The sequence below is a fragment of the Neoarius graeffei genome, chromosome 3, assembly GCF_027579695.1.
Source record: "Neoarius graeffei isolate fNeoGra1 chromosome 3, fNeoGra1.pri, whole genome shotgun sequence".
Taxonomy (NCBI): Eukaryota; Metazoa; Chordata; class Actinopteri; order Siluriformes; family Ariidae; genus Neoarius; species Neoarius graeffei.
Window position 1 is genome coordinate 85388610 of NC_083571.1, and position 23217 is coordinate 85411826.

General features: G+C 44.1%; 1 protein-coding gene across 5 annotated transcripts in view; it reads left to right on the forward strand.

The window, feature by feature from the left end:
* The window catches only part of mysm1 (Myb-like, SWIRM and MPN domains 1), a 59095-nt gene that overhangs the window by 22178 nt on the left and 13700 nt on the right, over positions 1-23217 (forward strand). For all 5 annotated transcript variants that reach the window (XR_009654377.1, XM_060917579.1, XM_060917576.1 and 2 more), the window contains exons 10-14: positions 3016-3119; positions 5446-5523; positions 14754-14836; positions 14957-15011; positions 15102-15152. Coding sequence is in view for 4 of the 5 variants with exons in the window: in XM_060917579.1 (XP_060773562.1) it covers positions 3016-3119; positions 5446-5523; positions 14754-14836; positions 14957-15011; positions 15102-15152 (371 nt within the window). In the remaining variant the exon portion in view is untranslated. The remainder of the gene's footprint in view (positions 1-3015; positions 3120-5445; positions 5524-14753; positions 14837-14956; positions 15012-15101; positions 15153-23217) is intronic.

Below are 23217 nucleotides of genomic sequence, written 5' to 3' on the forward strand. Positions count from 1 at the left end.
GTTTGAATTTCTCAACCAATCAACACGTGATTTTTCTATAATCAGCTGTGTATTTACAGTGTCTTGCAAAAGTATTCATCCCCCTTGGTGTTTGTCCTGTTTTGTCGCATTACAAGCTGGAATTAAAATGGATTTTGGAGGGTTAGCACCATTTGATTTACACAACATGCCTACTACTTTAAAGGTGCACATTGTTGTTTTATTGTGACACAAACAATAATTAAGATGACAAACAGAAATCTGGAGTGTGCATAAGGCCATTATTAAAAATGTTCTGTTTCCGAGCCACCGGCCGGGTGAGTGCAGTTTGTGTGGTTGAAATTTTTTTTTTTTTAATGCCGGTTTTTCGACATTTTTTTCGGGTTCGTAAATCTAAAATCAAACTTGACATTTACGCATTCCCAGGGCTTTCCACTAAGGCTCATACTAGCCAGCCATGACAAATAAGTAGCCAGTCGGGGGGAGTAAACACAAAATAAACTCCTGTGCACGCAGTTCCCAGGATTAAATGTATTTTCCACAGACCATTTATTTATTCACTTTACTCAAATACAAAGTAAAATGGCAGTAAATCTTTCTTTTCTTGCGTATTGCATCATGAGGCGTTCCTGGCTTGTAAATCTCTTATTTTCGGTGCATGACACATTCACGCAGCTGAGCATGCTATGAATTAACAACGACAACGGTCTGCAGTGGGGCTACACAATTAAACACTCAGCGAACATTTCTCCATTTGTGTATGAAAATACACTCCAACCACTCAGTTTGGTTTCATTTACAACCAACGGTGTCTTTTGATGCCAGCACGTAATTGAACGAGAGAAGACTGGTTTACCGGAGACAAAATAAGCGTTCTCTGCTTCTGTTCCCTCCGACACACTACTGCCTCCGCCGAGTGTGCGCGTACTCTGAACTGAATCAGCTCTGCGCATGCGCCGTGCGGCACAAAAAAAATGGCAGCCACCATGAAGGAAGGCGATCCGGAGTTTTCAAACATTTGCTTAAGTGTGAAATTGCAAAATGGTATTCTAGCGAACAACAAAATAGTAAAGATTCAGACAAACAAATCATTCAGTGATCATTTTAATAGTGTAATTTCATCCGAACTAGGCCTAACGGTCGATTTAGAACTACAAAAAGTCCGTGTGTCGGACATTTTAAGTACCTTTGTAAAAGTTTTGCAAATGTTGCAGTCAGCATTTAAAATGCTAACAAAGTTTTTGTACAAGTTTCAGTTGATTAAACTGTCATTTTATTAAATGTGTCTGCTTTTGTAATAAAAAAAAAGTACTGAAAGAAAAAGCAAACACAGCATTGTGATTTCTTATCCATCCATCCATCCATCCATATATTAAAAAAAAAAAATCCCTCCCTCCCGACTGAAAATTTTTTTGCTCACCCGGTGGACAGGAAACGGATTTTTTTTTAAGGATGGCCCAAGTGTCAATACTTCGTCGAGCCACCTTTTGCTACAATTAAAGCTGCAAGTCTCTTGGGGTACGTCTGTATTAGCTTGGCACATCTAGCCACTGGGATTTTTGCCCATTCCTCAAGGCAAAACTGCTTTGACTCCGAGTTGGATGGGTTGTGTTGGTGTACAGCAATCTTTAAGTTATGCCACAGAGTCTCAAGTGGATTGAGGTCAGGGCTTTTACTAGGCCATTCCAAGACATTTAAATGTTTCCCTTTAAACCACTCCAGTGTAGCTTTAGCAGTATGTTTAGGGTCATTGTCCTGCTGGAACGTGAACCTTCATCCCAGTCTCAAACTTGTGGCCGACTCAAACGGATTTTCCTCCAGAATTGCCTTCTATTTAGTGTCCTCCATCTTTACTTTGTAGAGCCACCTTTTGCTACAATTACAGCTGCAAGTCTCTTGGGGTATGTCTCTGTTAGCTTAGCACATCTAGCCAATGGGATTTTTTTGCCCATTCCTCAAGGCAAAACTGCTCCATCTTGATTATTGTTTGTGTCACAATAAAACAACAATCTGCACCTTTAAAGGAACAGTCCACCGTACTTCCATAATGAAATATGCTTTTATCTGAATTGAGACGAGCTGCTCCGTACCTCTCCGAGCTTTGCGCGACCTCCCAGTCAGTCAGACGCAGTCAGACGCGCTGTCACTCCTGTTAGCAATGTAGCTAGGCTCAGCATGGCCAATGGTATTTTTTGGGGCTGTAGTTAGATGCGACCAAACTCTTCCGCGTTTTTCCTGTTTACATAGGTTTATATGACCAGTGATATGAAACAAGTTCAGTTACACAAATTGAAACGTAGCGATTTTCTATGCTACGGAAAGTCCGCACTATAATGACAGGCGTACTAACACCTTCTGCGCGCTTCGGCAGCGCATTGATATCTGAGCTCCGTATCAATGCGCTGCCGAAGCGCGTAGAAGGTGTTAGTACGCCTGTCATTATAGTGCGGACTTTCCATAGCACAGAAAATCGCCACGTTTCAATTTGTGTAACTGAACTTGTTTCATGTCACTGGTCATATAAACCTATGTAAACAGGAAAAACGCGGAAGAGTTTGGTCGCATCTAACTACAGCCCCAAAAAATACCATTGGCCATGCTGAGCCTAGCTACATTGCTAACAGGAGTGACAGCGCGTCTGACTGCGTCTGACTGACTGGGAGGTCGCGCAAAGCTCGGAGAGGTACGGAGCAGCTCGTCTCAATTCAGATAAGAGCATATTTCATTATGGAAGTACGGTGGACTGTTCCTTTAAAGTGGTAGGCATGATGTGTAAATGAAATGGTGCTAACCCTCCAAAAATCCGTTTTAATTCCAGCTTGTAATGCAACAAAACAGGACAAACACCAAGGGAGATGAATACTTTTGCAAGACACTGTATACTAATATTCTATAACATCAAGCCCAGACATGTCTTAATGCTTATGTGGTACAGCATGAAGATGGAAATGATTGTGATGTGAAAATGCAGATCATTTATCAGACATATTGAACTTATAGTTATTTTCAAATGTTTTTCTTCCTCCCCCTCCACAGAGCAGGCAATCTATAACCGTCCTCGGCCGGTGGACCGCTCGCGTCTGAAGGAAAGCAGAGACAGTCTGGAGGCCTATCAGCTGGCTCAGAGACTACAGTCCATGGTGACTATCAGTGTAGTTACACACAGCCTGTGTTTATTTATCTATCGTACCCGATCGTATCACCGACTGTGGATTCTTATCTCATACTTGTAGTAGCTCAAGTACTCTCGCATCTCATATTTAAGCAATATCGCACGAGAGGGAGAGCTGTAGTGCTGAATATGAGCAGATGGCTTCTAACTGATAGTACAACAGCACAACCCGGAGTTTGATATTACTTTTTTATACACCAGTTCTGTAGGTAAGAAATTAATTTTGATTAAGTGGCATTTTGGACACAATATGGACACAGTGTTGTAGTCGAGTCACTAAATCTCGAGTCTGAGTGCAGTCTCGAGTCCCCAGTGTTCAAGTCCGAGTCATTAAAACAAAGTTCGAGTCGAGTCCGAGAACAAAACTCCAACCGCACCATTTGACGGTGGCTGCTTTAACACCATTAACATTAGTTTGTTCCTGAACATGACGTATGAACAGGTGACCGTGCGTTCTCTTTGTCAGGGAGTGCTAAGTATTCTGTCAGAGACGGTTGGGAGACGGATGTAAGTGCAGAAGGTGTGTTTGTTAATCCAAGTGAAGACAGGTGAACAATCCAGAACGGCAGGCAAAATCGCAAAACGGTGAAACGGGCAATAGGTCGAGCGAGGCACAAACAGGCTATCGTAGGCCAAGTTTACATTAGACCGTATCTGTCTCGTTTTCTTCACGGATGCACTGTCCGTTTACATTAAACCACCGGGAAACGGGAATCCGCCAGGGTCCACGTATTCAATCCAGATCGTGTCAGCTCCGGTGCTGTGTAAACATTGAGAATACGCGGATACGCTGTGCTGAGCTCTAGCTGGCGTCGTCATTGGACAACGTCACTGTGACATCCACCTTCCTGATTCGCTGGCGTTGGTCATGTGACACGACTGCTGAAAAACGGCGCGGACTTCCGCCTTGTATCACCTTTCATTAAAGAGTATAAAAGTATGAAAATACTGCAAATACTGATGCAAATACTGCCCATTGTGAGTTATGATTGTCTTTAGGCTTGCCATCCTTCCACTTGCAAGTGGTAAGTGATATGCGCTGGGATCACACACACAGCGGCTCAGTCCCGAATCACAGCTTGTGCACTTCACTCGCGCGCTCTGTGAGCTGCGCAGGGCCGGAGTGCGCACCCTCCAGAGGGCACTCGCTGTTCAGGGCGGAGTGATTTGGAGCGCAGGATGCCTGCGGAGCCGAGCGTATCCGTGTATTGGTGTTGCTGTGTGCACGCAAATCGTGTATTGGTGTTGCTGTGTGCACACTAATCGTTTTAAAAACGTTAATCTGATGATCCGCTGATACGGTCTAATGTAAACATGGGCGTAGACTCGTCAGAATCAAAGACAAGAAACAGGAAATCAGGGATCAGGAAACCAAACAAGGAAATAAGGCTCGGTAATGTGTCAGCAATGCAACTCAATACTTCGCAAAGTAAGTGTGTTTTCACAGTTTTTATATAGGCGCACTTTATATTTTGCGCCTTAATTCTGTGCAGATGCGAGTCATTTACGCCGTTCGGCGCACACCTGAGAGTCTTTCTGATGCACGCGCCAAGGCGCGCAGGTGTGATACTCTTGCACAAAATTAGTACAAAATGAATGTAGATATAAATATCTTAGGCCAAATTATTATAGCATGTTACAAAAAAAAAAAAAAAAAAAAATCGGAGTCCTCTTCTCCAATTTCCGAGTCCTAACGCGGTTAATGCATGAGTCCAAGTCCGAGTCATCAGTGCCCAAGTCATGAGCCCTTAAAATTAGGGCACAAGTCGGACTCGAGTACTGCAAGCCTGATGGACAAATGTTCACTTTATTTTTGCCCCGCTAGCGGAATTCGATCCTAAAGAAGCCGCACTCACTGTACCGAAGCCAACCTCACGTTGATTGATTTGTACCTTCCTGTTAAAGGTGCTTCTGGTAAAATTGGTGTCCCGTCTTCGTTTTCATCTGTCTAGCTTTTATAATTTAAATCAAAAGTTACATTCCTGAAAAGGATCGCTTGCCATCATTCATGTCTGCTGAGGATGTTGCTAGCACTGCTGTAGTTATGGTTTCAAACTAGGAAGTGGAATTGTATTCCCTGCCGAACACAGATAAGCAGAGTGATCTACACAGTGAAACGTCCTAATGCTGTTATACTAAATATCGGCATTCTTGGAACGCCGCTCGACCAGTCACATCACTGGACCAGAGCTAACTGTTGTATAAACGTAGCTAATGTTTGCAGTGGATAGATTTGCGGTCACTGTAACCTTTTGGGCTTTTTTTGTTTATCTGTCTCTTTATTTGCCTTTCAGCGCACAAGGAAACGACGAGTGCGAGATGCCTTTGGGAACTGGTGTGACGCCCGAGACCTGGAGGGCCAGACCTATGAGGTAGTGGAGTGTGATCAGAGGTGGACAGTAATGAAGTACATTTACTTGAGTACTGTACTTAAGTACACTTTTTAAGTATCTGTACTTGAGTGTTTTTTTTTTAAACTTCTGACTTTAACTTCACTACATTTCTATCAAGGTCGTCGTTACTATGAAGCAGCTTTGAAAGTGGATGTTTTTTTCTTTTCTTTTCTAAAACGTGATTGGTTTTTTCGCAGGTGACACTGAGGCAGCCCATCAGTAATCACTAGGGTCCATAGACTGGATAAGCTCAAGTTCAGTGATTTCTCAGCAGCATTATTTAAACACGATCAGTTGATGGCTGAATGGAAGGAGGCGGTTTTTCTGGGGAATGCACGCACCCGCGGCCATACCTAGAACCCTTGTTTCAGTTTTCTGAAAGGATTAAAGATTCATTTCGTTTTAAATGTTTGCTTTGTTTGCCAAAAACGAATCACATCACAGCCTCCCAAAAACTCACCATCCAACCTGCAGAAGCATATTGAGGTATATAAATGTTTTATTCCAAGAGAAAGCTTGCAATGAAGTTGTCTGTGCTTTTAGAGCTCGCGATAATGTTGTAATAGCTATGCAGTCCGGTTAGTCAAATGACTTTCTATGGATTTGCCCACCAAGTTGCCGTAGCCTTGTCCGCAGCTAACGTTTGCACATGGCTAGTTAACTCGCGCACACTTAGTTAGCATGGAAAACAGAGTTACGCTAACATGAATAACGTTAACTTATCTGAAGTCCTTTCAGAAATATGTTTCAGCATAATCTTACCAAATAAACAGAATGTAGAAATCTTTCTTTTCTAGTAGCGTTAGCTACCCAATATGATTTCGAGTTTGAAAAGGGTTTGCTAGCATGTCAGGTGGAGCTTCACTGACTAGATAGCTTAACGTTAAACCACCATAATGGCACAGCATGCCTTCATTTTGTGAATTCACATTTCTGTCTTTGGTAACGGCATTAGGTTTTGTAAGCGTTGTGGCAATAATACAACAACGTGTTGACAGAAAATGTTCTTTTAATACTTAAGTATTTTTAAAAGCAAGTACTTCAGTACTTAAGTAAAAATTTGACTGGACAACTTTCACTTGTATCGGAGTAACATTTGACCAGTGGGATCTGTACTTTGACTTGAGGAATGAAGTTGGGTACTTTGTCCACCTCTGCATGTGATAATCTTGTATACACTGGCAGCTCGTTCATACAGGCAGGTAGGGCTGTGCAATATGGTGATACGTATCGTAGGACAATAGAAAAAATGTCTGTTAGATCTCATCTCATCATCTCTAGCCGCTTTATCCTGTTCTACACGGTTGCAGGCAAGCTGGAGCCTATCCCAGCTGACTACAGGCGAAAGGCGGGGTACACCCTGGACAAGTCGCCAGGTCATCACAGTGTCTGTTAGATATTTTTTGGTATTGTTTATATCACCAATGCCTCAAAAGGCACTTTTCTGCATCCGATTTACATCACTTAGGATGGAGTTGGCGCTGCTAGTGGAGGACTGTGACCGTACTAAACAGGCAACAGCCCAACTAAAAAAAAAAATGAGGAATTTGTACATAAAACGAGAGGTATTTCAGTTGTTCGGACGTGGTTTATGTATCACAAATGGGACAGTAACCAGAAAACAGTCATTTGTAAGGTGCAGTGGGGAAAACAAGTATTTGATCCCTTGCTGATTTTGTTGGTTTGGCCACTAAGAAAGACTCGATCAGTCTGTAATATTAATGGTAGGTGTAGTCTAACATGCTGAGACAGAATATCACAAAGAAAATCAAGAAATCGACTTTAAAGAATTTGTATTAATTTATTTGCATTTTATTGAGGAAAATAAGTATTTGAACCCTCTTGCCAAAAGGACTTAGTACTTTGTGGCAAACCCCTTATTAGCAAGCACAGAGGTCAGATGTTTTTTGTAGTTGATGACCAGGTTTCTGCACATATTAGGAGGAATTTTGGTCCACTCTTCTTTGCAAATGACCTCTAAATCATCAAGATTCCGTGGCTGTCGCTTGGCAACTCTGAGCTTCAGCTCTCTCCATAGATTTTCTATAGGATTCAGGTCCGGAGACTGGCTGGGCCACTCCATGACCTTGATATGTTTCTTCTTCAGCCATTCCTTGGTTGCCTTGGCTGTATGCTTTGGGTCATTATCCTGCTGGAAGACCCATCCACGACCCATTTTAAGCTTCCTGGCAGAGGGAAGGAGGTTTTCACTTAGGATTTTACGGTACATGGCTCCGTCCATCCTCCCATTGATACGGTGAAGTAGCCCTGTGCAGAAAAACACCCCCAAAGCATAATGTTACCACCTCCATGCTTGACAGTGGGGATGGTGTTCTTGGGGTCATAAGCAGCATGTCTCTCCCTCCAGACACGACGGGTTGAATTGATGCCAAAGAGCTCAATTTTGGTCTCATCTGACCATAACACCTTCTCCCAGTCACTCTCCAAGTCATTCAGATGTTCATTGGCAAAGTTCAGGCGGGCCTACACATGTGCTTTCTTAAGCAGGGGTACTTTGCGAGCACTGCAAGATGTTAGACCATTGCGGTGTAAAGTGTTACCAACTGTTTGCTTGGTGACTGTGATCCCAGCTGCTTTAAGATCATCCACTAACTCTGCCCGTGTTGTATTAGGTCTATTTCTCACCGTTCTCATGATCCTGGAAACCCCACGAGGTGAGATCTTGTTTGGAGCCCCAGACCTAGGTCGATTGATGATCATGTTGTGAGTCTTGTACTTGCGCACAATTGCACCAACAGTTGTCACCTTAACGCCCAGCTTCTTGCTAATGGTTTTGTAGCCCATACCGGTCTTGTGCAGGTCTACAATCTTCTCCCTTAAATCCACAGAAAGCTCTTTAGTCTTTCCCATGTTGGAGAGTCTGGAGTCTGACAAACTGATTGATTCTGTGGCCAGGTGGCTTTTATACAAGTCATTAGTGATATCAGGTGCCTTCAATTTAGGTGACAAGGTAATTTGGAGAGTCTAACTTGTCTGTATTAACAAGAACTCTTGATGGTTACTAGGGGATCAAATACTTCTTTTTCTCAATAAAATACAAATAAATTAAAATAGATATTTAAAAGTTATTTTCTGGATTTTCTTTTTGATATTCTGTCTCCACATGTTAGAATAGACCTACCATTAAAATTACAGACTGATCAAGTCTTTCTTAGTGGGTAAACCAACAAAATCAGCAAGGGATCAAATACTTGTTTTCCCCACCGTATGCCACAGGCCAGTCATGAATCCATGCAGTTATTTTGTAGAGAGAATTTTTTCATCAAATTTAGAGAAAACGTAATAAATCGAGGATATTACACGGTTGAGCAATGATATGAAGTTTATCTTTGAGTGGTGTGCATAATAAATAAATAAAATCACAAGTGAGCAAGTGAAGATATTTTCGACATGAGAAGATAAACTTTATATCTTCGCTCAGCCGTGTAATGTTCTTTATATTATATGGACACATCCACAAGAAAATATGCAAGTTAATCAAAAGAATTTTAATTTTTAACCAGTTCACCATTTTGACAGCGCACGTCCAGTCAGCGGAGAAACACTGGGAGTGACATCATCAGAGTGAAATATCAGAAAATTATTATACATACAGGGCACTTTTTCAATGGAATAAAAACATGTATTCTATTCCTTTCCATCAGGTTTCATTCATTTGGTTTGATCGCATGCAATATTGTTCGCGTATCGTTTATCCTACATGTATTACGCCACTCTACCCAATGGAGATTGAGCGCACAATATTATAATATTGCATGTTGTCAAGACAACGCGATGTCACACATCGGAACTGATGCGAATATCCAATAACGCATCTTTTCTGCTGCACATGCACAGAACCATTTCTTTGTTGGCCAGGAAAAAGAAGCACTAGGCTAATCCACTGGTAGAATTAGCTATGCTGTAATTAAGCACTAAATAAATAAACTGAAAACTGAAACTAAAGACATGTTGAACACCCGAAAGGCTACCAAAACTTTATTAGATATTCTTCACGCGTATTTACAAGCGGTAGCGAACCTTTACTATTAGAGCTGGGACTTCAGCTCTGCCAAAATTTAGCCAAATGCAGCAGGGCAAGGGATTAGCGGCAGGCTGCCAGGTCGCTCTGTTGTGTGTACTTGTCGATGTTGATTTTAAAAGTAACTAAGTAAATTACATCGGGAAATGAATACTGAAGTCTGAGTGAAAAATACTGTAGCGAGCATGCAGCGTGGAAGAAGAGTCTGGAGACCGAAATCTTAGTTTCTCGGTTGTTAGCCTGTGCTACTTGCTCTCGATAGCACTGGCTTGGCCGCTTAATTAGCATTCGCTAACACTACTGATGAACACTACACCGGCGACTGAAGGTGACTTTACTGCCACGCCGACTCGCGGTTAAGCTTGCTTTAGCTTTCAAGCAGGCCTAGGACAATAAATTTGTGGTCCCTCCCACTATAAATCAAAATCTGATTTGGTTAATTCATCTGTCACTGCGTACATAAACGTATGCTGCCATGGCCTTCTGTCCTGGCAATGAAGTCCTAACCAATGAGTGAGCCGGCGCTAAACTCTTCTCAGTCTAGAGACAACAAACACAAAAAAATCTCATTGGATAACTCGGTTTTAATGCTTTCAGGACAGTAACGCTTTCATTTCTGAAGCAAATTTGATAGAAAATGAAGCCAAATTAGAAGAGAATAATTATTATGAAAGAACAAAAGCAATTAAAGAATGAAATAAATTAAACATAATATTTTTAATTCCGGCAGTACGGTGGTGTAGTGGTTAACACTGTTGCCTCACAGCAAGAAGGTCCAGGTTTGAGCCCCGTGGCCGGTGAGGGCCTTTCTGTGCGGAGTTTGCATGTTCTCCCCGTGTCCGCGTGGGTTTCCTCCGGGTGCTCCGGTTTCCCACACAGTCCAAAGACATGCAGGTTAGGTTAACTGGTGGCTCTAAATTGAGCGTAGGTGTGAATGCGAGTGTGAATGGTTGTCTGTGTCTATGTGTCAGCCCTGTGATGACCTGGCGACTTGTCCAGGGTGTACCCCGCCTTTCGCCCGTAGTCAGCTGGGATAGGCTCCAGCTTGCCTGCGACCCTGTAGAACAGGATAAAGCGGCGACAGATAATGAGATGAGATGAGATTTTTAATTCCGATATGTTTGAGCCTTCTCTGAAGGCCTAGAAGGCCCTGATGGTTCCCCTCTGTTTACAAGCAAAAAACCAGGGACGTGATTTTTCCGCGCATTCGCGGAATTCGTATCCTATTCGTTCCGACTTTCAGTAATTCCGTCATTGAGATGAAACGAGGTACGTGATTGGCCCATCGCTCTGTAACAACCAATGAATGTGCTTGTTAGATAGCTGTACGTAAGCTTGCTTCAAACAAAGAGTTGAAAGATGGCAGCGTCCGTGATCGAGCGTAAAGATGCAAATCGAGTTAAAGAAATCGACAGAATAGTGAAAAACAAGTTCCACTGGGAATGGTTGGAGAAAGAGGTTGCTACAGATGTTGGACATAAGACTGTGAGACATTTGTTCAGCGATTTCGTTCTTTGGGGAGAGGGCAGAGGTCTCTGGCTGTCAAGTTTGGGGATGCTGGGACCTCCCCTGCCCGAACTACGAGCGTGCAAAGTCGGGCTGGAGCCTGGGATAGAAACGAAACCTAAGCGGAGTGCCGCGGCTCGCCTCAGGGCGAATTACGTCCCGAGGCGCGGGGCTAGCGCGCCCTGCCCACACTGGTTCTTTGGGGGGAGGGCAGAGGACTCTGGCTGTCAAGTTTGGGGATGCTGGGACTTCCCCTGCCCGAGCTACGAGCGTGCAAAGTTGGGCTGGAGCCCGGGATAGAAACGAAACCTAAGTGAGTGAACACAGTAGTTTTGAATATCCTTAAGTGAGTGAACACTGGGGTTCTGAATATCCTTAAGTGAATGAACACTGTGGAGTTATGATTATCCTTTGGTGAGTGAACACTATAGAGTTATGTATATGAAGTTGACATTGCTAGAGTAGAAACTGCAGAAAAAAGTGACTGATATGCTGGAACTGGACATGGATGCTAGCATCTTTTTTCTTTGAGAGTTCCTGAAGACTTGTGGATGGATTCTTATGTTGCATCATGTTTGTTTGAAAAGGCACATTTAGGTTTGTTCAACTTCTACAGTAATTGAAAGTATACATTTTGTTTTTCCTTATACAATTTTCTATTTATTCTAATGCAGATGATTTAATTTAGAATGACATTTTTAGGTTTCATGTTTTGGCTTTTTGTCAGTTAAGAATCATTGAATTTACTTTAGGGGCTCAGAGTTGCATGTTGACCATTAAATTGGCTTGAATTTGTTAATCATGACAAGTTTTTTCTTGTGTTTGCTTGCCATTTTAGTACAATTTTTAAGTCAGAAAACCCCAGAACCCAGGAGCTTCGGGGGGCTTCGCCCCCCCACCAGGGCGCTGCCCTGGACCAGCTGGGGGCCTGTGGCCCCCAGACCCCCGGCTAAAATTTTCAGATAATTTCACCAGCCCCAAATCACATCCCTGAAAAACATACCAACGGACATCGAAAAACTGGAAGTGTGTGTGTAGAACAATAACATTGGCTGGCTTTTTTTCATGGTCTATCACAGGGGTGTCAAACCTGATCCATAAAGGGCCTTGTGGCTGCAGGTTTTCATTCCAGCCATGCAGCAGCACACCTGACTTGGCTCATTCAATCAACTGAACTGTCTTCACACAGTCAAATACTTGCAGCCACACCCACCCTTGATTAAAGGGTGGGTGTGTCAGTTGATTGAATAAGCCAAATCAGGGTGCTGCTGCATGGCTGGAATGAAAACCTGCAGCCACACGGCCCTTTATGGATCAGGTTTGACACCCCTGGTCTATCAGATACATTCCTCGTTGTCGACTCGTTTAATATCATGCTAGCTGAATGGAATATATCTGATATACCATTCAAAGCCAGCCAATATTATTTAAATATGTCGCTCAGATACGCGATGCATTTCATATGAAAAATGCAAGTTTTTCAACACAAGAAGCTAAACTTCATATCTTCAAGCCAACATGTGATTTTTATTTTTTTTTTATATAGACACATCCCCAAACACAAAGTGTGCAAATTTATCAAAATTCATCGATTTCCTCACGACTGACCTATAGAGATTTTGTCACAGTTTTGGTTCTCCATGTCCCGGATGTAGGTCGTATGAAAAATACGAGTGGTGTATTTCCCAGTAAAATACTTGGTGTACATGTATCATGGTATATCAAAAACAAATTTGCGATATGAATTACCCAGATTTTGTCCATATCACCCAAACCTCCAGGAAGGTGGTCCTCCATTAATTTCGTCCTACTGCACTAAAATATCTGGGTCTCGGCTGCCATACAGTAATACGGACTCACTAACCAAGCTTAAGCAAAATACAAGACGCATCTAATAATTTATATATGATCTAATTCTATCCCTTGTTTATATGAACGAGGTAACTAGCTTTTAAGACTTTAAATTGTTGTACCACAGCACTTTCGAATGCTCGATTCTGATTGGTCAGAAATTGTTCTGGTTACAAGGTTTATATTAATACACTTGTTCTAATACTTCATAGTTGTATATTGACGCAATGTGAGGAGACGTTTATTTACGGAAGGAACGCTGTTCCTTCAGGAAAGAAATCGTTGCGCTTTGGGGTGTCTTGGTAACATGACGAGCTGCAACCACTTTTTTTTTTTTTTTGTCTTAACTTTTAGAGGAAAACAGAGTCGTGAGGGAGCGACTGTTTATCGTTGCTATTACTCGTGATGATGACGATAAGAACGAGCTTGTTTTGAATGTTCTGAACCATTTAACATAACTCTAAACGAATAAAATGTCTGAAGTGATTTTTCGGTGTCAGGATGGTAACACATGACACTTCCCTGCCACTGTCTTATAACAACACACCGTGTGGTGCTTTATTCTTTACTTAGGTTCATTTTTAGGCTCTGGCAACTAATCACAACATTTATTTCATGACATTATTGTGTCTGGAAAGTTATAACTTGGCTTCCAGTCCGTTTTAGAATTGATTTTAAACTTCTCTTGTTTGTTTTTAATGCCATCAATGGCCTGGCTCCCTCTTACTTGTCTGAGATTTTAACTATTCGTGATCATGGTAGGGCCCTGTGTTCTTCGGGTCAGCTTCTGTTAGAAGTTCCAAGGTCGAGATATAAACAGTGGGGTGATTTGTTCTTTTGCTGTCGCTGCTCCCAGACTGTGGAACAATCTAGCCTGGGCCCGCCCATCCTAAGCGTGACGCAACATGAGGGCCTGTTGCGAGCTTAGTCTGGCCAGGCAAGCTATCTACAGCTCTTCCAAGCTCCCGAAAAATCGGGAACCAATCAACTTTGAGCATCTCCAACGGCCCTGGGTAGAGGCGTGTTCAAGGCAGTGACGTAGTAGAACTGCGACCGGAAGCCATAGATTGTTTACAGAATCTATGCCAGAAGCGCTTCATTCACTAGAAACATTACGAACATGGAGCAAGTTCTCATTGAAAATGGAGCAAAGAGCAGCCCTGGAGGTATTTATTGAAAGGAAGGACGTTTTCGCCTTGCTCCCGACCGGCTTCGGTAAGAGTTTAATCTACCAGCTAGCCCCGTCGCGTCACATACGTCAGAGGAAAGTGTGATGTGATTGGTTTAAGCTTCGTCACAGCCTTTTCTGGCTTCAACCAGTAGCAAACTGAGGCATTTCAGGGAGGCGGGTCAACTACGGGCTGTGGGAAACGGTTGGGCTTAATATCTTGGCCAGACCAATAGCTCGTAGAGCTTTGCAGTCGCGTTAGCCAGACTAGGAACAATCTGTCCCCCCGACATTCGCACCACTATTGATCCCGGCCTTTTTAAATCAAAGTTGAAGACCTACTTTTTTTAGATTGGCATACAATCCTGACTAGGGGAGTCTTGTTTTTGAGGGGTGCTTCGTTTCGTCTGTTTTATTTCATGTACTTCTGAAAGGCTTTTGGTAATCTGCAGCACGGTGGCACCTTCCGCAGTCAAAACCTGTGTTTTTATGTGCTTTGGTGTTCTGTTTTATGGATTTGATGTAAAGCACTTTGGGTACCTTTTGGTTATTGTAAAGGGCTATATAAATAAAATTTGATTTGATTGATTGATAACTGATTATGTCTGCAGTTCTCAAATTGTAGTCCTTTTTGCCTATCAGCATCTAAGCGCAGAGGAACTGGCCCTTAGGAGAGAGGAGATGAAAAAGAGGCAACCAAAGCCCTGCAAACTCCCTAAGCGAGGGTGAGGTGTATTATTTGTGTAACTCCATCAGCTCGTTTGCTGTTGGAAGTAGATACAGTACACTGGGTATTAGGGCAAAAACCGAGCTCAGTTGAAACGTTTTGTTTTTTTGCTTTGCAGCTCTTTTGATCCATTCCAGCTTATCCAGTGCAAAGCCTTTGGAGAGGAGAGACAAGTAAACCTCATGCACCCACACTGGTTATTATAAATCTACATGTCGTGTACTGTATGTAGCTGTAAACTGGACCGTTTCTTTGCTCTTCAGGAACCGTTCCGTGTGATCGTGTGTGCTGAAGCTCTGGTTGTCATGGATGTGGTATGTATAAAGTGCTTGGGTATGAAATAAAGATGCTGAATGGATAGGCCGAGGGACTGTTCAGAACCAGCGTGTGCACATAGCGGTCATTTTAACACCAGACATGTTTTAGCGCATGGCTGTAAATCTAGACACTAAAAATAAAACAGGAACTTTAATATAGCAAGTGAAACTCAAACAGCACATACACTATGAATGTGACCGAACTATCTGTTATTTGGAATGAAGAGAGAACACGTTCTCAAATGGTGCAAATACAGATACGAATATGAAGCACTTTTTATTTTATTTGTTTATTTTTATCATCAGCTAGCCATGTAATAATATTGTGCCACGATTAATTAAGATACAAATGTATCACCATTTGAATCGGTATGAGTCACGATTATTCTCAGGTGTGTGTATTCTCTGTTTTTCCTAGCTGTAATTGTGTTGTTTAGGCAGCAGGCGCAATAATGTACAATAGCTCGAATATACGTGACTTCACTGTAGGTGGAAGTAGCACAGCTGTAATGCCATGAAAAAACCCCCCACACAAAATAAACAGATCTAAAATGGGAAAGAGCTGTTGTGTGATTGTACAAATAGATTGAACAAGAAATCAGAACTCTGTTTATACAGACTGCTGAAAGCTAAAGAAAAGACAATCAGATGCAGGTAGTACAAATGTTCATAAATGTTTAAGAAAAGGCCTATTTGTTATTAACTTTTTTCATTTTTAATAAAAGGAATATTTTTGTTAATAGACTATTATATTTTACCACAAACTTTACAGAAGTGGGTGAATAATTATTGTTGGTTACTATGAAAATTAAACTTTTTTTTTAATTTAAGGAAAGGAATATTTCAGGTGATAAAGAATAGGAAAATAAATGTTGCTTTTTTTGGGAATACAATTTTCTTCATCTAACTTCTTTTTTTTCAAAAAATACAACCCCGATTCCAAAAAAGTTGGGACAAAGTACAAATTGTAAATAAAAACGGAATGCAATGATGTGGAAGTTTCAAAATTCCATATTTTATTCAGAATAGAACATAGATGACATATCAAATGTTTAAACTGAGAAAATGTATCATTTAAAGAGAAAAATTAGGTGATTTTAAATTTCATGACAACAACACATCTCAAAAAAGTTGGGACAAGGCCATGCTTCCCACTGTGAGACATCCCCTTTTCTCTTTACAACAGTCTGTAAACGTCTGGGGACTGAGGAGACAAGTTGCTCAAGTTTAGGGATAGGAATGTTAACCCATTCTTGTCTAATGTAGGATTCTAGTTGCTCAACTGTCTTAGGACATTTTTGTCGTATCTTCCGTTTTATGATGCGCCAAATGTTTTCTATGGGTGAAAGATCTGGACTGCAGGCTGGCCAGTTCAGTACCCGGACCCTTCTTCTACGCAGCCATGATGCTGTAATTGATGCAGTATGTGGTTTGGCATTGTCATGTTGGAAAATGCAAGGAAGGTCTTCCCTGAAAGAGACGTCGTCTGGATGGGAGCATATGTTGCTCTAGAACCTGGATATACCTTTCAGCATTGATGGTGTTTTTCCAGATGTGTAAGCTGCCCATGCCACACACACTAATGCAACCCCATGCCATCAGAGATGCAGGCTTCTGAACTGAGCGCTGATAACAACTTGGGTCGTCCTTCTCCTCTTTAGTCTGAATGACACGGCGTCCCTGATTTCCATAAAGAACTTCAAATTTTGATTCGTCTGACCACAGAACAGTTTTCCACTTTGCCACAGTCCATTTTAAATGAGCCTTGGCCCAGAGAAGACGTCTGCGCTTCTGGATCGTGTTTAGATATGGCTTCTTCTTTGAACTATAGAGTTTTAGCTGGCAATGACGGATGGCACGGTGAATTGTCTCGTCTCGTCTCGTCTTCTTCCGCTTTATCCGGGACCGGGTCGCGGAGGCAGCAGTCTAAGCAGGGAAGCCCAAACTTCCCTTTCCCCAGACACCTCGGCCAGCTCCTCGGGAAGAACACCGAGGCGTTCCCAGGCCAGCCGAGAGACATAGTCCCTCCAGCGTGTCCTGGGTCTTCCCCGGGGCCTCCTCCCGGGGGGACATGCCTGGAACACCTCCCCAGGGAGGCGTCCAGGAGGCATCCGAAAAAGATGCCCGAGCCACCTCAGCTGATTCCTCTCGATGTGGAGCAGCAGCGGCTCTACTCCGAGCTCCTCCCGAGTGACTGTGCTTCTCACCCTATCTCTAAGGGAGCGCCCAGCCACCCTGCGAAGGAAACTCATTTCGGCCGCTTGTATCCGCGATCTTGTCCTTTCGGTCATTACCCAAAGCTCATGACCATAGGTGAGAGTCGGAACGTAGATCGACCGGTAAATTGAGAGCTTCGCCTTTTGGCTCAGCTCCTTCTTCACCACAACGGACCGGTAAAGCGACCGCATCACTGCGGAGGCTGCACCGATCCGCCTGTCGATCTCACGCTCCATCCTTCCCTCACTCGTGAACAAGATCCCGAGATACTTAAACTCCTCCACTTGAGGCAGAACTTCTCCACCAACCTGGAGAGGGCAAGCCACCCTTTTCCGGTCGAGAACCATGGCCTCGGACTTGGAGGTGCTGATTCTCATCCCAGCCGCTTCACACTCGACTGCAAACCGCCCCAGTGCATGCTGAAGGTCCTGGTTTGAAGAAGCCAACAGGACAACATCATCCGCAAAAAGCAGAGATGAAATCCTGTGGTTCCCAAACAGGATTCCTTCTGGCCCCTGGCTGCGCCTAGAAATTCTGTCCATAAAAATTATGAACAGAACCGGTGACAAAGGGCAGCCCTGCCGGAGTCCAACATGCACTGGGAACAGGTCTGACTTACTGCCGGCAATGCGAACCAGACTCCTGCTCCGTTCGTACAGGGACCGGACAGCCCTTAGCAAAGAGCCCCGAACCCCATACTCCCGAAGCACCCCCCACAGAATACTACGGGGGACACGGTCGAATGCCTTCTCCAGATCCACAAAGCACATGTGGACTGGTTGGGCAAACTCCCATGAACCCTCGAGCACCCTATGAAGGGTATAGAGCTGGTCCAGTGTTCCGCGACCAGGACGAAAACCGCATTGTTCCTCCTGGATCCGAGGTTCGACTATTGGTCGAATTCTCCTCTCCAGTACCCTGGAGTAAACCTTCCCTGGGAGGCTGAGAAGTGTGATTCCCCTATAATTGGGGCACACTCTCCGGTCCCCTTTCTTAAAAAGAGGGACCACCACCCCAGTCTCCCACTCCAGAGGCACTGTCCCTGACCGCCACGCGATGTTGCAGAGGCGTGTCAACCAAGACAGCCCCACAACATCCAGAGACTTGAGATACTCAGGGCGGATCTCATCCACCCCCGGTGCCTTGCCACCGAGGAGCTTGCAAACCACCTCAGTGACTTCGGCTTGGGTAATGGACGAGTCCACCTCTGAGTCATCAGCCTCAGTCTCCTCAGTGGAAGACATGACGGTGGGATTGAGGAGATCCTCAAAGTATTCCTTCCACCGCCCGACAATGTCCCCAGTCGAGGTCAACAGCTCCCCACCCGCACTGTAAACAGTGTTGGCAGAGTACTGCTTCCCCCTCCTGAGGCGCCGGACGGTTTGCCAGAATTTCTTCGAGGCCGACCGATAGTCCTTCTCCATGGCCTCCCCGAACTCCTCCCAGTTCCGAGTTTTTGCCTCCGCAACTGCCCGAGCTGCAGCACGCCTGGCCTGCCGATACCCGTCAGCTGCCTCGGGAGTCCTGGAGGTTAACATGGCCCGATAGGACTCCTTCTTCAGCTTGACGGCATCCCTTACTTCTGGTGTCCACCACCGGGTTCGGGGATTGCCGCCACGACAGGCACCGGAGACCTTGCGGCCACAGCTCTGAACAGCTGCGTCCACAATGGAGGTAGAGAACATGGTCCACTCAGACTCAATGTCCCCCGCCTCCCTCGGAAGCTGGGAAAAGCTCTCCCGGAGGTGGGAGTTGAAGACCTCCCCGACAGAGTGCTCAGCCAGACGTTCCCAGCAGACCCTCACCATACGTTTGGGCCTGCCAGGTCTGTCCAGCTTCCTCCTCCGCCAGCGGATCCAACTCACCACCAGGTGGTGATCAGTTGACAGCTCAGCCCCTCTCTTCACCCGAGTGTCCAAGACATAGGGCCGGAGATCAGATGAAACGACTACAAAGTCGATCATCGACCTCCGACCTAAGGTGTCCTGGTGCCACGTGCACTTATGGACACCCCTATGCTCGAACATGGTGTTCGTTATGGACAAACCGTGACTAGCACAGAAGTCCAATAACAAAACACCACTCGGGTTCAGATCGGGGAGGCCGTTCCTCCCAACCACGCCCCTCCAGGTGTCACTGTCATCTCCCACGTGAGCATTGAAGTCCCCCAGTAACACAATGGAGTCCCCAGTCTGAGCACTCCTCAGTACCTCTCCCAGGGACTCCAAGAAGGCCGGATACTCTATACTGCTATTTGGGCCATAGGCACAAACAACAGCAAGAGCCCTCTCCCCAATCCGAAGGCGCAGCGAGGCGACCCTCTCGTTCACTGGGGTAAACTCCAACACATGGCGGCTGAGCTGGGGAGCTATAAGCAAGCCCACACCAGCCCGCCGCCGCTCACCACGGGCGACTCCAGAGAAGTGGAGAGTCCAGCCCCTCTCGAGGAGCTGGGTTCCAGAGCCCAAGCTGTGCGTGGAGGTGAGCCCGACTATCTCTAGCTGGTACCTCTCAACCTCCCGCACAAGCTCAGGCTCTTTCCCCCCCAGCAAAGTGACATTCCATGTCCCAACAGCCAGCCGCTGTGTCCGGGGATCAGGTCGTCGAGGCCCCTGCCTTCGACTGCCACCCAATCCACATTGCACCAGTCCCCTACTGCTACCTCTGTGGGTGGTGAACCCACAGGAGGTCGGGCCCACGTCAGCTCTTCGGGCTGAGCCCGGCCGGGCCCCATGGGCAAAGGCCCGGCCACCAAGCGCTCGCATACGAGCCCCAACCCCGGGCCTGGCTCCAGGGTGGGGCCCCGGCTGCGTCATCCCGGGCGACGTCACGGTCCTCGGATTTCTCTCCATAGGGGTTTTGGTGAACTGCTCTTAGTCTGGCCTGTCACCTAGGACCTGTCTGCCTTGGGAAACCCTGACAGGGGCATAATGCCCCCGACAACATAGCTCCTAGGATCATTCAAGCACACAAACCCCTCCACCACAATAAGGTGGCAGTTCAAGGAGGGGACGGTGAATTGTGTTCACAGATAATGTTCTCTGGAAATATTCCTGAGCCCATTTTGTGATTTCCAATACAGAAGCATGCCTGTATGTGATGCAGTGCCGTCTAAGGGCCCAAAGATCACGGGCACCCAGTATGGTTTTCCGGCCTTGACCCTTACGCACAGAGATTCTTCCAGATTCTCTGAATCTTTTGATGATGTTATGCACTGTAGATGATGATATGTTCAAACTCTTTGCAATTTTACACTGTCGAACTCCTTTCTGATATTGCTCCACTGTTTGTCGGCGCAGAATTAGGGGGATTGGTGATCCTCTTCCCATCTTTACTTCTGAGAGCCGCTGCCACTCCAAGATGCTCTTTTTATACCCAGTCATGTTAATGACCTATTGCCAATTGACCTAATGAGTTGCAGTTTGGTCTTCCAGCTGTTCCTTTTTTGTACCTTTAACTTTTCCAGCCTCTTATTGCCCCTGTCCCAACTTTTTTGAGATGTGTTGCTGTTATGAAATTTCAAATGAGCCAATATTTGGCATGAAATTTCAAAATGTCTCACTTTCGACATTTGATATGTTGTCTATGTTCTACTGTAAATACAATATCAGTTTTTGAGATTTGTAAATTATTGCATTCCGTTTTTATTTACAATTTGTACTTTGTCCCAACTTTTTTGGAATCGGGGTTGTATTGTGAATCGACTTGTAAATTTTGAATTAAATTTAAGATATTGGTAATTACATTTTAAGGTTGTGCACGGGCTAGTGCCGGAATATATTAATGACTTAATTATCATTAAGGGTACATCGCACTATTCTTTGAGATCAAATAATGGGCTTCTCCTTGAGTTGCTAAGAACAAAGAGGACATTGGGGGACAGGGCTTTTTGTGCTGCCGCCCCAAATCTATGGAACTCGTTACCAAGTAGTATTCGTAACTGAAGAACTTTGGACAATTTTAAGAATATGTTGAAGACGCATTTATTTAAGTTAGCTTTAATCAATAACATTTAACAAGACATCTTTTTTTTCTTCTATATTATATTTTTATCGTAGTTTTAGCTCATTTTTACATCATTGTATATTTTTAGCTTTGAATAAGTAGATATTGTTTTGTAGTTAATCTTTGTGATGCACAGGCGATCATATTCCTGCAGCCTGCACGCTATACATATAAATTTATTATTATTATTATTAAATTGGGTGAATACTCACATGCCTATGTTGATCCATAAACATGATCCATAAAATAAAACCACGTTTTTGCCATATCACTATACAAACTGGCCTGAAAGTCTCAAAAAAATTATACTTTTATTTCTTAAATAAACTTTGTTCATTAAAAGGAAATCTTTGCTGAAAATCGCAAAGCGTTACAATGACGTTTTTCAAGGACGCCATTCTGACTCTCCGCAGCACTGTATCCCCTCTTCGCAGTAGATTGTGATAGTGATTGTGATCTGAACTTTCTGCAATGGTACAAATGCAAAAACTTAAGTAAATCTGATCTATTATTATTAACGGTAATCCAGAGTTCTCTGATTTGCGAAAAATAATTCTCTAGCTTACTCAGTTGCATTCGATAGAAAGCTTTCCAGAAAGGTCCACAGGGCATCTTATAAACTCAATTGAAGTAGCTGAGGTTGAGGAACTGTAGAAATTCAGGAGTTTCTGCAAATTGACATGTTATATCTTGTGTATGAAAAATCACAAATTTTTCCAGTAGTCTTGATTTTTTCAGTCTTTTCCAGAATCTGAATATCCATACAGACCTTTAGAGCACTACAACATGCAGATAGTGTCATGACACACCCGTAATGTACACTGTGCAAAGTTTTCAACAAGCTTTGAGAGAAACGTCACTCATACAATACTCGGTGCTGATTAGTCACATCCCCGAGACTCGACTGTAATGCCACTGCCAGAAAATGAATTCCCTTCAGTGGTGCTTGTCCTTACGAAGCAATAACTCGCCCCTGTCTGACAGAGAACTCTGACTTCTCTACTGTTTATAATCCTGGTTCTCCTATAACGTTTGCACTGCCAGAGCTGTTAGTTTACTGTCATTAGTCACTTTGCACTATTAGTCTGTTTGTTTGTAATTTATTTATTTTCTGTTCAATACTGCCACTTTTGCACAGTTTTTATCTTCATTTATCACAATTCTTATTTTTAGCGTCATTAATGCACGTTCACCTGTACAAGGCACATTTATAGATATAGATTTTATATCGTTCCATTTTTATCTGTCTTGTATAGTTCATCTCATCTCATTATCTGTCGCCACTTTATCCTGTTCTACAGGGTCGCAGGCAAGCTGGAGCCTATCCCAGCTGACTACGGGCGAAAGGCGGGGTACACCCTGGACAAGTCGCCAGGTCATCACAGGGCCGACACATAGACACAGACAACCATTCACACTCACATTCACACCTACGGTCAATTTAGAGTCACCAGTTAACCTAACCTGCATGTCTTTGGACTGTGGGGGAAACCGGAGCACCCGGAGGAAACCCACGCGGACACGGGGAGAACATGCAAACTCCACACAGAAAGGCCCTCGCCGGCCACGGGGCTCGAACCCGGACCCTCTTGCTGTGAGGCGACAGCGCTAACCACTACACCACCGTGTCGCCCGTCTTGTATAGTTGACTTTTTTAAATTCTATTTGATGTACAGTGTGTCTTTTTTTCTTTTCGCATGGCTTAAGCCTTTCTTTGTCACATGCACACTCAAGCACAGTGAAATTCGTCCTCTGCATTTAACCCATCTGAAGCACATACATATACCCAGAGCAGTGGGCAGTTATAATATAGTGCCCGGGGAGCAGTTGGGGGTTAGGT